Below are 18,639 nucleotides of genomic sequence, written 5' to 3'. Positions count from 1 at the left end.
CAAAGACTCACTCAGTTTGTAAAAGAATGAGTGTGTTAAGAGCACCTGGTCAGCCAGTACTGACACCTCCTACCACTAAACATTCAGCCCAGTGCACTCTACCCCACATGCTCAGCCTTCTGTCCAGGGAAAGTGCAGAGAGCAGGTGCACGGGCACAAGTCCACTCCTATGGCTTTATATATAACTTCCCCCTTCCTCCCTTCATCTCCTCTTTCCAGGATTTTCTCAGCTACAGCTTCTTTAAAATTATGCAACATCAACTTTTTAGAGCACAATGGTGGGTCTATGGAATTCAATAATGCTTTTAAACCCATATAACAATTGAAGGATCTGACCTGACATTGAGTTTCTTCTTCTGTATGTAGAGATGGAAGTTAAGGTGGAATAATGGTGGGAATTATGGAGAAGGGTTTTCAAGAATGGTGATCAAGAGGGCATCAAGAGGGCTGGGGTTTTGGCTCAGTGGCAGAGTGCGTGCTTCACCTGGGTAATACACTGGGTTCAATTCTCAGCACACTATATAAATAATCATAATAGTGAAAGAGTCCATTAACAACTTAAAAAGAAACAGAGAAGGCATCCAGAGTGAAAGCCACTGCTCCAAGGTGGTGTTCCCAGGACTCAGAGGACCTTGGCTCATGGAGAAACCCTTTCCACTTAATGGTCAGGGAAGGATGGATTTCCCAGGGTGCAGATGTCCTTCTGGGAAGATTTACCAGCACAGGGCAAGAAGGTGTAACAGGCACTCCTCAAGGGAATGTCCAGCTAAACTTGGAAGACAGGGAGGCCAGGAGAAGGGACTCATTAAAGCAGGCACACAGCAATGACCACTGTGGAGGATGATACATGGCTGGTAAGGGACTTAGGAACAGCAAGATGAAGAACAGTGACTTTGGTAATGGGTCCATATAAATGGATGCTTTTGAAATGTGATTATATCCATTTATATGCCCACTGCAGTACAAAAATGTTAGTTCTGGCCCCAAAACAGATACAGATACTTAGACTCTCCAGGAAACACCAGCTGCCCTCCAGCACACTGTTTCTTACTCCATGGTTCCCTTTAGAAGTATCAGTGGTGGTGTAGGCAGAGTTAGTGCAGAGGTTCATCAGCATGAGCTTGACCTCTCCAGGGCTCATTTGTTATTAGTATTGAGACACAATATTGATTCATCTTTCTGGGTCCCACAGGATATCTGCTACATATTACAGCATGTTATAGAAAAACGAGAGAAATAAGCAATTCCACCTCCTCAAACTTTAATCATTTCTGTGGTTTGGAAACTTGCATAAACCTCCAGCTATTTTAGAATATATCATGGATGACAATGGTCATATATTATACTTGTCTTTCTGTGTCTGTCTGACTTCACTTAAATACTCCCAGTGCCATGTATATTGCTGCAGAGTGGAGGGCTTCACTCTTTAATGTTCCATTTTGAGTAAGTGCAAATGTTTTTCTCGCCCATGTGTCTCTTATTGGGAACCTTGGTTGATTGAACTATTGTGGCTCCTGTATATGGTGCTACAGTACACATGGGAGTGCAGGCATGTCTTTGATAGAATCACTTTATTTCCCTTGGATACACCCATTCGTAGGACAGTTAAATCCTGGGAGAGTCCTATTTTTAGTTTTCTAAGACCCCGCCAACTGTTTTCCAGAATGCCAGTACTAATTTATAGTTCCACCAACAGTGAATAAGAGAATCCCTTTCCCTAGCATCATGAGCACTTGTGTTTTTTTTCTATTTTATATGAACGTTTCTAACTTGGGTGAGATTATATCTCATTGTAGGTTACATTTGCATTTCCTTCATGACTTATGTTGACTATTTTTTATAGACTTTGCCACTCATATGTCATTGAGAATGTCTATTTGGGTCTTTACCCATTTTATCAATGGGTTACCTTTTTCTTCAAGACAAATTTGATTACTATCTGACCTCCCAACAAGGTAAACAGAAGCTGAGCCTCTGAGGGTGCATCATTCTCTGAGACAGTGAGCAGCTTCCTAGAGGCAGGCTGATTGTTTGGATCTCTTCCATGCCATAGAGGATGTCAGCTTCTTCTCCAGCAGATGGACACAAGCTTAGCTTTTGTTTGACAGCCTGTGCCATTGCTTTAGTAGACAGTAGGTCCTCCAGGAATCTGCACTATCTGTCACTCTTGTACCTGAATACCTTAACCCTGGGATCTTCTAGTGTATGATCTCTGGACAGCAGGTAGATCTTATGGAGAGCAATGTGGGCAGTGGACTCATTTCCACGGGGCATCCTGCTGACAGACACCTGTGAACCATGTATGTGAACTGAGCCATGTTTGAGCAGGGAAGCCTCATCTTAGAAACTCCCAATCAGAACCCCCTGCATTTAGAATGCCTGATTGATGGGGCACCCTGTCTTGGCTTCCTTCCCAGGTTGAAGCACAGCCTTCCTGGGATGAGTGTAGCTTGCCAAATGCCAATCAAACTATTTACTGCAAGATCCCAGCCACACCAGGAAACAAGCACTCAAACAAAACTCCTCCCACTGAAATCCTGTCCCTGCCTTTGATGTATTCCCCCTTAAAGAATCAGGGCCTTTTTCAGCGGTCAGTTCCAGTTTGTACTTTACATTTTCTCCATACTGGCTCCTGGGCACATCAATACTTGTGCAGTGCTCACCCTCCTTCCAGTCTCTCAAGGGTCTGCATCCCTCTTGTTGGCTCAGGGAAGGGTGAACTCCGGACCTTTCTTTGTCAATAGAAATGTCCCCTCAGATGCTTTAGGATCTAGTTCCCAAAGCAAATTTTTCATGAAAATGCTTTCAATAAAGCTTCTCCTTCTTTTTTGATGTTTTCATGCTTCTTTAAAACAATAGCACAGATATTTGATTTTGGAGAATTCTTTTCATTCACAGTGTGATATTTATTATATTTTATTTTTTTAAATATTTTTTATTAAATTTTATTACATATCTAGGAAGACACATAAGCAATATTAGTTCTCTTTTTACCCTCACCTACATTTTCTACCTTTTCCAAATGTCAGTCTTCTAATGTTGCTGCTCTTGTTGTCTTTTCCTTCTGGGGATTTTCCCAGTTTGTCTTTTAAAAATTTCCTTTTGCATTTCTATCAGTCAGTGTAATTTATTTTCTAACAAAAATTTTTTCTTCCCTTCCTGAAAGGATACAGTTGTTGTTTCTTCAGTCACATTGAGGTCTTCTCTGGACTTTTGAACTTTTATTTAGAATGATCACTCTCTTGCTCATTCTTCAAGTCACCTTCAACTCCTGTGTATGCATGCATGTTAGTGTGTGTGTCTCAGTGCAAGTTTCTGTTTGTACTTGCACACTGTGTGGATTTACTGTTTCCTGATGTTAGGCTTCCTCATAAGTTCAGTGACTTTGACTCTAAGGTAACATTGAGGAATGAAAGCTTTAGGTCTCTTGGTAATGTTTTACTCATTGTCCAATGTTCATTTTTTATCAGGAGAAGAACTCCCTATGCATCTCTGCCCTGAGATTCCAGGACACTGTCTTCTCTTTGCATGTGGACTCCTGACTACTCCTGTATACAAATCCCTCCCCCATGCTCAGCACATAATCCACTGACATCACATGTGGCCACTGCCACTCCTGGATCAAACAGTGTCTGTCAGATGAGATGTGCTGGAGCTGCATGTCATGGTGTGGAGGTGAGGTGTCCCCCAAGCTCCTGTGTGGGATAATGGAAGAGGGTGCAGAGGTGACTTGACTGGGGTGAGAGGTTCATGCACTCAGTGCATTCATCCATTGGTGACTTTACATGGGTGGCAACTGTTGTCAGGCAGGGTGGTGTGGATGGAAGAGGTGGGTCCCTTGGAGTGTGCCCTTGTGGTTTTATTTTTTGTTTGTAGAGCAGAGTAGTTACCCTTTGCTTCTTGTGGTCCTGTCCTGAGCCACGTCCCTCCATCTCACCATCACCATAATGTTCTTCCTCCACTTGAGCCCTGAGGAATGGAGTCGCCATCTATGGACTGAGACCTAAAATGTGACCCTCACATTATTTATTCCTCCTTAATCTTGTTCTTTTCAGGTGTTTTGATCACAGCAGCAAAAATACCAAATACTCACTGTGTCTCTTACACCTGCAGAAGTGGGTTACAGAAAGTGAACGTCTGTGAACATTCCTAGCACTTCTTAGATGGCAAGTAGGTTAAACAGTGATTAATTATGAGAATAATGTTCTTCCTTAATTTTCTATAGTTTTCTCAGAAATGTTTATAAACTTAAAGGCTATTGGAATAAGTTTATGATCATTATTTCAAAATACAATTTCTAATATGTGTAAAGATAATGGTTCCCAGGGGGCAATTTATTTTCTAACATGATATAGCTCTTCATAGAAATGAATTTCATGTCAGTCTCAGTGTGTGTGTGTGTGTATGTGTGTGTGTGTGTGTGTGTGTGTGTGCGTGTGTGGAGAGAGTGGTGTGTAGAGAGAGAGAGAGAGTTGTTATTGCTGTTGTAATTTGGTTATTGATTTTGGATACTTTCCCGGCATCTAACTCGGGTTCTATTGTATGTGAAACAAGATCTCCACCAGTGAGATACACACTAGATCCTAAACTTAAATTAAAAACTAGTCAGTAACACTTAAATCTCACCCTTATAAAACTTATAGAAGCTATAAAGTTATTTAAACACACATGCGGATGTGTACATTTTATCACATCATTCTCAATTGCAGAGTAAAGTCAAGAACTTTTTTACTATTAATGATTGATTCATCTGACCCTTTATAATAAAATGTTTTATCCATCCTAAAATATCTACTATTAATTTCTTGGAAGTTTAAAAGATCTTTATTCATATTTCTGTTTCATAATGGGCATGTATTTACTTTGCAATTGAGAGTGTTTAAATCCATAGATTATGAACTTGATGAATTAGAATAACTCCTTATTTTCTTTTCTTGCATTTATCATGTATACACTCTATTCAACTATAACTTCCTAGTGAAATATAATGCCTAAGCTCAGGCATGACCTGTCTTTGCATTAAAGTCAAATGGTAATTGTCTTGGAGACTCCACAGGGCAAAACTCTGAACAGAAGGGAATCCAGCTTCCAGGTATGGGGAGGGCCTGTGCCAACAGCAGCTCCTCAGCTCTGCCAGGCAAAGGCCACTTGGTGCCTTCCTTTCCTTCTGCTGCTCCTTCCATAACTGCCATCATGTCAATCCAGTCCCACCTCCAAGGCTGCTTTGGGTACAGAGAAACCATGAAAAGCCTCAAGATGTGTGTAAACACATGAGAAGCCAAAGTTAATTTCTCTGAATGTATCTTGCTGGAAAACAAATGTGTGAGCACATCAGCTGTAGGTAGAGATGAGAATGTTAAAAGAGGAGTTTGTGTCCTCCCCAACAATTTTTAAAATCCTGAACCCCACAGTGATGACTTTGGAGGTAAGGTGACGGGAGGTGATCAATCAGTAATGAATGCAGGGCCTCACAAATGGACTGGGTGCCTTTGAAAATAGTTTCTAGGGAGCTTGTTCAACCTCCACCATGTAAGGTTGTGGCAAGCAGGCACCATATCTAACCAGGATGCTTCCCTTGCCACACAGTAATACTGAACGTCCCAAGATCCTGAGATTCCCAGCTTCCGAGGTAAGGAGGAATAGATTTATGTTGCTTATACACTTCCTACCTACAGGTATCTTGTTATCCCAGCTTGATTTCACTAAGGTGTAATCTCTACTATTCTTGTCAGTTGCTGTCCTTGGAAAGAACTTGCCCAGCACATGCATGAGAAGAAAAATCAGGCTGCGTGGGCACTCCAAGGACAGTGCCCAGAATATGGGTGACAAGAGCAATAGAACTGCATGCACACACCAAGGACAGTGCCCAGGAATGCATGAGAGGAGCCATGATGTGAATGTTTACACCAAGAGAGTGCCCAGCACATGCATGAGAAAAGTCATTAGGCTGCATGTGCACACACCATTGACAGTGCCCAGCACATGCATGAGAAGAGTCATCAGGCTGCATGTGCACACCAAGGACAGTGCCCAGCACATGCATGAGTAGAGCCATCAGGCTGCATGTGCACACCAAGGACAGTGCCCAGCATATGTATGAGAACAGCCATCAGACTGCATGTGCACACCAAGGACAGTGCCCAGCACATGTATGAGAACAGCCATCAGGCTGCATGTGCACACCAAGGACAGTACCTAGCACATGTATGAGAACAGCCATCAGGCTGCATGTGCACACCAAGGACAGTACCCAGCACATGCATGAGAAGAGCCATCAGGCTGCATGTGTACACACCAAGGACAGTGCCCAGTGCAAGCATCAGACGGAGTTGTTCAAAGGTGTCACCTGGTGAAACAGCAGAAACCTTGTACTAACTTATCCAGGACTCTCAGAGCAAGGGTTACAAAGACAGCCCATGAACATGAACTTGGGAGATGCAGACAGGGCTCTGAATGGAGAGTTACCTCCAGGGAGAACTGGGCATGTGCCTGATGGCTCATGGTAATAATCAGGCAAACAGTTCAGAAAAGATGAGACACAGTGATAACTAGTTACGGTTTAGATGTGGTGTCCCCAGAAAGCTCCTGTATGACACCATGCAAGACTTCAAAGTGAAATGATCAGGTCATCAGAGTTTGATGAGGATTAACTGGGTAGTAACTGCAGACAGGTAGGGCATGTCTAGAGACCATGTGTCATTGGCTGTGTCTTTGAGGTCTACATTTTCTCCCTGGTGATCAGGGCCCACTCTGCCTCCTGATTTTCATGTTTGAGCTGCTCTGACACACTCTTCTACTATGATCTTCTGCCTCACCTTGGTCTCAGAGCAATGGAGTTGGAAATATATGGACTGAGATCTCTGAAAACATGAGCCCCAAATAAACGTTTCTTCTAAAATTTATCTTGGCAGGTCTTTTAGTCACAATGCTGAAAAATGTTGACAAAATCTGAAATTAGTACTGAGAAGTGGGGCCATTACTGTGAATAAGCTGACCAAGTTGTTTACAATTCCTTGGAAAATGACCATGGTTTAGAAAACTTCTCAGGGGGAGAAATTCTGAAAAGTTTATAGATGCAAGCTGGAAAACCTTTACACTATTTCAAGCAGTGTTTAATGGGTGATTCAGAAGAGGACCCAGATGTCCAGAATGCAGATAGGGCTGTGGAGAGTGAAGGCTGGACTCCTTTGAGAGGAGGACTCTAATGGAAATTGCCTTAAAGGCCATTCATGTTATGTTCTGGATAAGAAGTTGTCACATTTTGTTTATGCCCTTAGAGTTTCTATGAGGTCAAAGTTAACATGATAAATTGAATAATCTGGCAGAAGAAATTTGTATGCAGCATGGCATTTCGATGGTTGCACGAATGTTGCTGGAGGCTTGATCCGCGTTTATTGTGACAATCAGTGTGATGGACTGACAGATCTGACTCCATGAGAATGTTATAGGTCAGACTCTAAGGGAAATGACTATACAGACTCCCTTTTGCTCTGAGACTCCAGGTTATGCAGGAAATAAACTTCTCCCATGGGAACACCCTGCCTCTGTGCCCATCCCGTTACTTGGTGTGACATGTTTAATAATATACAATGGCAACTCCTATGTAGTAAAGAATTGCTCTCTTTTGATTCCTATTGCTCCTGAACAATGTACCATGTAAACAGTAATTGTGTGGATGTTAGCAACCATTCTTTAGTTTGTACCTAGGTAAGGGTCAGTTTGACCCACTTCCCCCTCTGTCAATGATCTCATGATGTTAGTTTGTATCATAGCAACAGACACTTATGATTGATGTGATTTTTGGTATAAGAACCCCTACAACCCTGTGGTCGGGGCTGTTCTCCCAATAGTCATTTTTTGGGGCATTGTGTGAGACAGTCAACTGGCCAACTTAATAAAGACCCTCAAATTTGGACTTCTCAGTGGTGATCGGTCTGTTCTTAAGTTGTGCCCCACAACATTAGGAGCAGAAAGCAGAGCAGTAAAATTGGTAAAACTTACAGTTGGACCTGAAAAATGTGAGAAAAACTGGGACCAAGACAGTTTTGGTTATTAGAGACAGTACAGTCAGTAGAGAGATGCTGAATACTTCACTAGGAAAGAGGACATGTTTGCTCAGCTGGATTTCAGTCTTTGCTTCGGTTCCATCCTTTCTTTCTATGCTCCTATTTCTCTCTTCTGGATAGAAACTGATTGCTCTCCACATATTGGAGATATGTAAATTGTTTTGATTTTTAAAAGGGCTCATACTGAATTTTTCCTGAGTTTCAGAGAATTTGGATATGAACTTTTGGGCAGTGCTGGAACTGTTAAAATTACAGAAAATTTAAAAATGGAGTAAATGTATTTTGCACTCTAAATAGGATATGAGTTTTTGGATGCTGTGGTACAATGTTATTTTTGAATATGAGGTGTCCCCAGAACTCATGTGTGAGCCACTTTGAAAAGTTTAGAGGTAAAATGATTGGGTTATGATAGCTTTAATCTAGTCAATGAATTAATCCACTGACAAGGATTAACTGGGTGGTAACTGTAGGCAGGTAGGATATGGCTGGAGGTTCACAGGGGATAAGACTTTGGGGTGTATGTTTTCTCTTATGTGACCTAGCACTCTCTCTGCTTCTGACTGTCATGTGCTAAGCTGCAAACTAAAACACAACTATATGCACAAGTCTGTGTGTGAGACTTTGGTTGGTGAATGCATGTGCCTTTAGAGAGGCTCATAACAATAACTGTCTACAGTTTAGGGAAACTGAGACCCCAAATTCCAGCTCAGAGAGCCACTGAGGATAAAAGCCAAGGATGAGTTCCTCGGTGAAGTCAAGGACCATCCATAGTATTTAATCAAGAAGTTGAACAGGGAAGAAAAAAAAAAAAAAAGGTAGTATTCGGCCCAAGGCAAATAAGCTTCTTTACAAATTACATGTGAGGAGAATAATTAAATGTGTCAATAACTGGTTTCTGGGAGTCAAATGGAGTTCCATATCTCTACAAGACTAAATCTGAACCTTAAAAGAAAAGAATAAATGACTGATTTTAAGAATACAGAGGACAATTCACTGTCCCATGATCAGAAATCATAGAACAATCTTCCCAGAGGGAAAGATTAAAAGTCACCCAGATGTTGCACTTTTGTGGATACTGGTCACATGTGGTGTGATACAATATTCTACGTGTTAAAAATGTAACATATGCACAGGATTTGACAACTTAGAATGAAAAAAAAACAAACATAATAATAATTTCATGTATAATAACTACATGTAATAAATATCAACCTCATAAAAATTTTAGTACTCCAATATTAACATATGTACAATGGTATAAAATAGAGTATGATATAAAACAATCTATAATTAGTTTTTTTTGTTTTTAAAATTTATTTTTATTGTAAACAAATGGGATACATCTTGTTTCTCTGTACATGAAGTAGAGGCATACCTTTTGTGTAATCACACATTTACATAGGGTAACGGTGTTTGATTCTATCTGTTTTTCTTTTCTTTCCCCCCACCCCTCCCACAACACTTTTCCCTCTATACAGTCCCTCCTTCCTCCATTCTTGCCCCCCTCCCACTCTCATTATGTGCCATCATCTGTTTATCAGCGAGATCATTCGTCCTCTGTTTTCTTGAGATTGACTTATGTCACTTAGCATGATATTCTCCAATGTCATCAATTTGCCTACAAATGCCATGATTTTATTATTCTTTATGGCTGAGTAATAGTCATATATATATATATATATATATATATATATATATATATATACAGTTTCTTGATCCATTCGTCAAATGAGGGGCATCTAGGTGGGTTCCACAATCTGGCTATTGTGAATTGAGCAGCTATGAACATTGATGTGACTATCTCCGTAGTATGCTGATTTTAAGTCTTTGGGTACAGGCTGAGGAGTGGGATAGCTCAGTCAAATGGTGGTTTCATTCCATGTTTTCTAAGCTATCTCCACACTGCTTTCCAGAGTGGCTGCACTAATTTACAACCCCACCAGCAATGTATGAGTGTACCTTTTTCCCCATATGCCTGCTAATCCTGTGTACCTTTTTCCCCACATCCCTGATAATCGCCATTCTAATTGGGGTGACATCAAATCTTAGGGTAGTTTTGATTTGCATTCCTCTTATTACTAAAAATGGTAAACAATTTTTCATATGGTCATTGAATGCTTGTAGATCTTCTTCTGTGAAGTGTCCATTCATATACTTAGCCCATTTGTTGATTGGGTTATTTGTATACTTCTTGTCAAGTTTTTTGAATTCTTTATATATTCTGGAAATTAGTGCTCTATCTAAAGTATGAGTGCCAAAGATTTTCTCCCACTCTGTAGGCTCTCTCTTCGCATTGCTGATAGTTTCCTTTGCTGAGAGAAAGCTATTTAGTTTGAATCTGTCCCAGTTATTGATTCTTGCTTTTATTTCTTATTTTATGGGAGTCCTGTTAAGGAAGTCTGATCCTAAGCCAACAAGTTAAAGATTTGGACCTACTTTTTCTTCTATAAGATGCAGGGTCTCTGGTCTGATATCAAGGTCCTTGATCCATTATGAGTTGATTTTTGTGCAGGGTGAGAGATAGGGGTTTAGTTTCCTTCTGTTGCATATGGATTTCCACTTTTCCCACCACATTTGTTGAAGAGGCTATCTTTTCTCCATTGCATATTTTTGGACCCTTTGTCTAGTATGAGAAATTGTATTTATTTGGGTTTGTGTCCATGTCCTCTATTCTGTACCATTGACCCACCTTTCTATTTTGGTATCAATACCATGCCATTTTTGTTACTATTGCTTTGTAGTAGAGTTGAAGATCTGGTATTGCGATACCCCCTGCTTCACTCTTTCTGCCAAGGATTGCATTAGATATTCTGGGTTTCTTATTCTTCCAGATGAATTTTATGATTCCTCGCTCTATTTCTATAAGGTACATCATTGGAATTTTAATTGGAATTGCAGGGAATCTGTATAGCACTTTTGGTAGTATGGTCATTTTGACAATATTAATTCTGCCTATCCAAGAACATGGGAGATCTTTCCATCTTCTAAGGTTTTCTTTAATTTCATTCTGTAGTGTTCTGTACTTCTGATTGTAGAGGTCTTTCTCCTGTTTGGTAAGATTGATTCCCAAGTATTTTAATTTTTTCGAGGCTATTGTGAATGGGGTAGTTTTTCTAACTTCTCTTTCTGAAGATTAATCACTTATGTACAAAAATGCATTGGATTTATGAACATTGATCTTATATCCTGCTACTTTACTGAATTCACTTATAGTTCTCAAAGTTTTCTGGTGGAATTTTCCGGTTCCTCTAAATATATAATCATGTCATCAGCAAATAGTGATGGTTTGTGTTCTTTTCCTATTCGTATTCCTTTAATTTTCTTGTTCTATGTAATTGCTCTGGTTAGAGTTTCGAGGACAATGTTGAATAGAAGTGGTTAAAGAGGGCATCCCTGCCTTGTTCCAGTTTTTAGGGGGAATGCTTTCAGTTTTTCACCATTTAGAATGATATTGGGCCATGGGCTTAGCATAGATGGTCTTTAAAATGTTAAGGAATGTTCCCACTATCCCTATTTTTCCAGTGTTTTGAGCATGAATGGATGCTGTATTTTATCTAATGCTTTTTCTGCATCTATCGAAATAATCATGTGATTCTTACTTTAAGTCTATTGAAATGGTGAATTACATATATTGATTTCTGGATGTTGAACCAACCTTGCATCCCTGGGATAAAACCCACTTGATCATGGTGCACTATCTTTTTAATATGTTTTTGTATGTGATTTGCTAAGAGTTTGTTGAGAAATTTTGCATCAAAGTTCATTAAGGATATTGGTCTGAAATTTTCTTTCCTTGATGTATCTCTGTCTGGTTTAGGTATCAGGGTGATATTGGCTTCATAGAATGAGTTTGGGAGGGTTCCTTCCTCTTCTCTTTCATGGAATACTTTGAGGAGTACTGGAATGAGCTCTTCTTTAAAGGTTTTGTAGAACTCAGCTGAGAACCCATCTGGTCCCGGACTTTTCTTTGTTGGTAGACTTTAGATGACTTCTTCTATTTCATTACTTGCAATTGATCTATTTAAATTGTGTATGTCCTCCTTGTTCAGTTTAGGTAATTCATATGTCTCTAGAAGCCTGTTGATATCTTTGAGATTTTCTATTTTCTTGGAGTTTAGGTTTTCAAAATAGTTTCTATTTATGTTTTGTATTTCAATCATGTCTGTTGTGATATTTCCTTTTTCATTCCAAATTTTAGGAATTGGGTTTTCTCACTTCTTCTCTTTGTTAGTGTGACTAAGGGTTTATCAATTTTGTTTATTTTTTTCAAAGAACCAACTATTTATTTTGTCAATTTTTTCATTTTTTCTTTTGTTTCCATTTTGTTGATTTCAGTTCTGATTTTAACTATTTCCTGTCTTCTACTACTTTTGGTATTGCTCTCTTCTTCTTTTCTAGGGCTTTGAATCGTAGTGTTAGGTTGTTTATTTGTTGATTTTTTTTCTTCTTTTGTTGAATGCACTCCATGAAATAAATTTTCCTCTAAGAACTGCTTTCATAGTGTCCCAGAGATTTTGATGTGATGTATCTTTGTTCTCCTTTACCTCTAAGAATTTTTTAATTTCCTTCCTAATATCTTCTTTTATCCTTTCATCATACAATACCATATTTTAAATCTGTACGTGTTGGAGTAGTTTCTTTTTTATACTCTGTCATTTATTTCTAATTTCAATCCATTATGATGTGATAGAATACAAGGTATTATCTCTATCTTCTTGTATTTGCTAACAGTAGCTTTGTGAAATAATATATGGTCTGTTTCTGAGAAGGATTCATGTGCTGCTGAGGAGAAAGTGTATTCACTCTTTGTTGGATGGTATATTCTATAAATGTCCATTCAGTCTAAATTATTGATTGTGTTTTTGAGATCTATGTCTTCTTTGTTCAATTTTTTTTTGGAGGATCTGTCCAGTGGTGAGAGTTGTTTTAAAATCACCTAGTATTATTTCCTGTGGTCTATTTGATTTCTGGCATTGAGAAAGAATTGTTTGATGTATATGGATGAGCCACTGTTTGGGGCATTGATATTTATGATTGTTATGTCTTCCTGATTTATGCTTCCCTTAAGCAATATGAAATGTCCTAGTTTATCGCTACTGACTAACTTTGACTTGAAGTCCACATTATATGATATGAGGATGGATACTCCAGCTCTTTGATGTGTCCATGTGCATGATGTGCTTTTCCCCATTCTTTCACCTTTAGTCTGTGGGTATCTCGTTCTATGATATAAGGCTCTTGAAGGCAGCAATTTGTTGGATCTTTCTTTTTAATCCAATCTGCCCGTCTATGTCTTTTGATTGATAAATTCAGGCCATTAACATTCAGTGTTATTATTGATAATTGATTTGTATTCCTGGTCATTTTGCTTTTTTTTTTTTTTTTGACTCGACTTGATTTCTTTTTTATTTGGTTGTTACTTTAGTGTAGTTCCTCCCTTTGCTGATTTACATCATTGTTTTTCAACTCTTTCTCATGGAACATTTTGCTGAGAATGTTCTGTAATGCTGGTTTCTTTTTGTAAATTTTTAACTTTTTTTTATCATGGAAGGATTTAATTTCATCGTCAATTTGAAGGTAAGTTTTGCTGCGTATAAGATTCTTGGTTGTGATCAATCCCATTTGTTCACAATAAAAAAAAAAGTCAAAAAAAAAAAAAAAGATTCTTGGTTGGCATCCATTTTCTTTCAGGGTTTGATATATGTTGTTCCTGGTCCTTCTAGCTTTTAGGGTCTGGGTTGAAAAATCTGTTGATATCCGTATTGGTTTCCCTCTGAATGTAATTTGATTCTTTTCTTTCACAGCCTTTAAAATTCTGTCTTTATTTCTATGTCAGGTATTTTCATTATAATGTGCCTTGGTGTGGGTCTGCTGTAATTTTTTTATATTTGGAGTCCTATAAGCCTCTTGTACTTCATTTTCCATTTCACTCTTCAGATGTGGGAAATTTTCTGAAATTATTTCATTGAATAGATTGTTCATTCCTTTGGTTTGTTTCTCTGTGCCTTCCTTAATCCCAATAATTCTTAAATTTGGCCTTTTCATGATATCCCATAATTCTTGTAGATTCTGTTCATGATTTCTTGCCATCTTCTCTGTTTGGTCAACTTTGTTTTCAAGGTTAAATATTTTTTCTTCAATGTCTGAAGTTCTGTCTTCCAGGTGTTCTATCCTATTGGATATGCTTTCTATGGAGTTTTTAATTCATTTATTGTTTCCTTCATTTCAACGATTTCTCTTTGGTGTTTTTTTTTTTTTTCAGTATCCTTAACTCTTTATTGAAATGATCTTTTGCTTCCCATATTTGCTCTTTTAAGTGTTGAGTGGTGCGATCATTCAAAGCCTGCATTTGCTCTTTCATCTCATCATTTGCTTCTGATCATTATAATTATATACATTCTGAACTCCCTTTCTGACATTTCTTCTTCCATGTTGTCATTGGATTTTATTGATGTAGCATTTAGGTTTATTTGGGACATTTTCTTTCCTTGTTTTCTCATATTGATCAGGTATCTTCCTCTCTAGTATTGAAACTCTGAGATATTGCAGATTTCCTCTATGGACTAAAAGTATCCCTGTAGATTTCCAATAACTCACCTCCTAGCCTACAATAGCCTGAAGATTGGTGGAAGGTGATAATGCACTGATCCACAAGGAAGCTGTTCCTCTAGTGGTGGTGGCCTTCAGGTGCGGTATATTGTCTGCTAGTGGGCAGAGCAGTCTCTACTTATTGAACGATGGTCAGTCCAAGGGGGACTAGGCTGCAGGCTGGGGCATGGCTGGTCTGGACCTGGGTCTCTGGTTATACCATTCTGGTGGGAAAGGCTCACTTGGCAGGGAAAACTCACCCAGAGGGGAAGTATCACTGGACAGCTCTCCTCCAAGAAGTTACCTTCAGTCCAGAACTACTGCCTGGTCCAGGGAGTCTCACCCTAAGAGTGAGTCTTTCACTTGACAGCCCTCCTCTGCAATGTTCCCTGTTGTCTGGAAGTACCGCCTGGGCTGGGGAGTCTGGTCCTGCAAAGGAGTCTCCAGCTGTGTGACCCTGCTCCAAGAAGCTGCCTGCAGTCCAGGTCTGCCACTTGGGCCCAGGGGAGCCTAGCTTTGTGCACAAGTCTCTTGCTGGGTGGCCCTGCTCCATGAAGTAGCATGTGGTCAGGGCCTGCCGCCCAGTCTGGGGTAGCCTTGCCCAGTGGGAGGACTCACCTAGTGGCTCTGAGTTAGTCCTGAGTCTCTTAATACCTCCTCTTCTTGAATCCTGAATTTTGGACCAACATGAGATGCAGTCACCCTCTAGTCTGCCATCTTGGTTTCCTCTTATAATTAGTTGTACCAATATTAACATTAACATTGATTGCAATTCTTTCAATTAAATTAAAACACTAATAATTAGTATAAATGCTCATTCATGTGAAAATATCATCTAAATTAATTTTACATTTAAATGTGTAAGTGAAAAATTTTAATTGCATATGAGTCTCATACATCATTTACACAGCACTGCTCCTGATTCTGCATGGAAAAAGTCATGCAGAGGAACAGAGACAGGCAAGCTCATTTATTCCTAGAGGAGAACATCCCAAACACTCTTCTCATGGCGCCCAGTACCTCCTTGTTCCTCAGGCTGTAAACAATGGGATTGAGCATGGGAGTGAGGATGGTGTAAAAAACTGCAAGATTCTTGTCTTCTTCTGGTGAGCGGAGATTCTTGGACCGCATATAAGTGTAAGCAAAAGGAGCATAGTAAAAGATCACCACAGTTAAATGTGAGGAGCACGTGGTGAAGGTCTTTTTCCTTCCCTCTTTTGAGTGCATGTGGTAGACAGCAAGCAGGACCCGCCCATAGGATGCAGTGATGCCAAGGAAAGGAATGAGGAGAAAGAGGACGGCACTCACAAACACCATGTACTCATAGACCCAGGTATCCATGCAGGCCAGAGGCATCATAGCTGGGATGTCACAGTAGAAATGATTGATGGCCCTGGATCTGCAGTAAGGAATTTGTAAAGTGTAAATGGTATGTGCCAAGGAGTTGATGGAGCTCAGTGTCCAGGACCCCAGGATTAACTTTAGACACATGCTTTTACTCATGCGGATGGGATAGTGGAGGGGGTGACAGATGGCCACAAAGCGGTCATAGGCCATGGAGGCCAGGAGTAAGCATTCAGAACATGCCAATGTCACAAAGAAGAAAATTTGTACACCACAACCCAGGAAGGAGATGTTCTTGTGACCAGAAAGGAAGTTGGACACCATCTTGGGGACAGTGGTGGAGATGTACATCAGGTCCATGAGGGAGAGCTGGCTGAGGAGAAAGTACATGGGAGTATGGAGCTGGGGATCCAAGAGGATGAGAGCAGTCATTCCTGAGTTCCCCAAACAGGCAAGGACAAACACAAAGATGATCAGGAGCAAGAGAAGTAGGCCAGTTTGGTTTGGATGTAACAATCCCAACAAAATGAAATCATTTGAAGTTTGGTTCCATTTCTCCATGAAAATGAACTGCTTTGATTTCCTTGACAGAAAAATAAAAATAAAAACTAAGCAGTAAATATGGAAGTATCAGCATAGGAGAATAACAAGGAATTGACTTTATTAGACTTTGTTTATAATTAATTTTTCATTCAACATAGTTTTTGTTAGATTGATTTTAAGACTTGAATTGAATGTGGCTTCCAGTTTTCACTGGGAACCATCTCAGCAGGTCATGGAAATATACATGGCTCTGAAATACAAACCAATAACAGGTCCAGCAAACCCAGTAAGGTGGCAGAAGGATTCCTTCCTGCTGAGTCCTGGCTGGAACCTCCCTCAGGTTTCTATGAAACGCTCTCAGCACCTGAGAAATCCAGAATTCCACCTTTCTTACCAACCTCAATTAAATCCTGCATGTTTACCACATACATGGCCTGTGGGACTCAGTGTTCCTGTGAACTTGATGCTAGGTACTCAATTACATTCCCTCTTCCACATCTCTCATTTCTTATCTCCCCTCCACAGATGTCACAATTGCCACTCAGATAATTGGGATCTTCTCCCTAGGATGGTAGTGCTCACCTTCTACAAGATAATTCTCTCCTGGTCCTTCAAGTATGTCAACATACACAATCATTGTTTTTGAAGTATAAACGTGTTCTGTGTCCTGTGAGTTCAACCCAATCACAATGTGCTTCTTCCCTAATGAAGGGTCCATTCTCTGAGGCCCTACAAACCCAATATCCAACAGTTAGATATTCTCTTTTTTTGAGTAAGCCAATGGCCCATGTAAAGGTGACAGAGTAAATAATGCACATGGCTTTCATGCAGTTTGCAAATAGAAGTGGAGTGATAATGGAACTATAACATGGGTGTGGACAACAGACCCACACACTCACATGTTTTTTCTATACATGAAACTTCACAATTCCATAACTTCTCTGAACTCTTCTCACATGGTAATGATTTTTTTCCATACATAACACAGTACTGTATAATTGGGAGATAATCCCCTCATTTTCCAAATACAAAGAGCAGAACTCACTGGCGTGGAGTATGACATTATCAAATGCAGCTGTGCCTGGGATCAGACTTGGAATCTCATTCCTACTTCACATTTCTATCTTTCAAAATGCCAATCTGAGGAACTGATGAAGACTCACTGTGTGTAAATTCATTCATTCAATTCAACGTGTGTAATTACTACTCTCCTACAGAACATCATGTTCAAGTCCACATTCCATCCAGGTGAAGGCACACAGAACTCAGAGGGGATGATGGCCTGCTCTCCTGGACTGTGCGTGGTCTTCCTAACAGCAGGCAGGAGGACCAGTGTGCAGCTGAGCTGCTCAGCTGGGAAGGAGCATGGGCTGCATCTGCCTTAGCTGTCCTCTCCAGAGTTAAGTGCACAAAAGTCAGATGCTCAGCATCGACAGTAACAAAATGAAAACAGTAAAAAATGAGGTAATTTACCTTCCTTGATACTTTTTTCTTACTTCTTATACCCAGATAATTACTCGGGAAATTTCATCTCACTCCATGACTTCCTTTCTTTCTCTTTCTACCATCCCTCTCTGGCGTTTGCTCTGTTATTATTTCACTATCCCAAATGTGCACAAAATGTATTTTAGCATTTCTTTTACTTCCACCATATGTGCCTGACTTCTGTTCTGATTGTGGTTTTTAGAGTTTGTACTTTGGATCTTTCATCAGAAAGCAACAGTGAGGCCAGATCCAGTCTCAGATGGCAGTTTTGGCAGTTCTCTTGGATTATTGATATTTTCTCAGCAAAGAACAGTAATTAGTACTTTGATGGTATTATTATTCTCCATTGGTAACTTAAATTGTTGCTTCATGTAATTTTGGTTGATAGGAATAAAATTTTGAAAGAGAGCTTATATAAAAATGGGAATTATTAACTCTCTCTAGTCATCACATGCTGAGAGTGAAAACACATGCTCAGGCACCCACCAGGAGCCCAGAATGATCCCAGGGTTGTCTGCTACTAACAACTTTGAGTAGCAAGAACTCATGACCTCATAGAGAAAGACACGACACAAGATCACATCATCATGACACACTCACCCTTCAAAACGTG

General features: G+C 39.8%; 1 protein-coding gene across 1 annotated transcript; it reads right to left on the bottom strand.

Annotated features, from left to right (window-relative positions):
* Nucleotides 1-15,620: 15,620 nt before the first annotated feature.
* On the bottom strand, nt 15,621-16,559 carry LOC124973374 (olfactory receptor 2L13-like). The gene has a single exon (XM_047537328.1). It carries the CDS (start codon nt 16,557-16,559, stop codon nt 15,621-15,623), a length of 939 nt encoding a protein of 312 aa, XP_047393284.1.
* Between the last annotated feature and the right edge of the window lie 2,080 nt (nt 16,560-18,639).

Source organism: Sciurus carolinensis, assembly GCF_902686445.1.
Source record: "Sciurus carolinensis chromosome 19 unlocalized genomic scaffold, mSciCar1.2 SUPER_34, whole genome shotgun sequence".
NCBI lineage: Eukaryota > Metazoa > Chordata > Mammalia > Rodentia > Sciuridae > Sciurus > Sciurus carolinensis.
The sequence above is the reverse complement of the archived record's forward strand: the minus strand, read 5'-3'. Positions and strand labels throughout refer to the sequence as shown.

What these genes read in the sequence shown, in the direction of transcription:
- LOC124973374 (XM_047537328.1), bottom strand. Translation starts at nt 16,559, where the DNA reads ATGGAGAAATGGAACCAAACTTCAAATGATTTCATTTTGTTGGGATTG.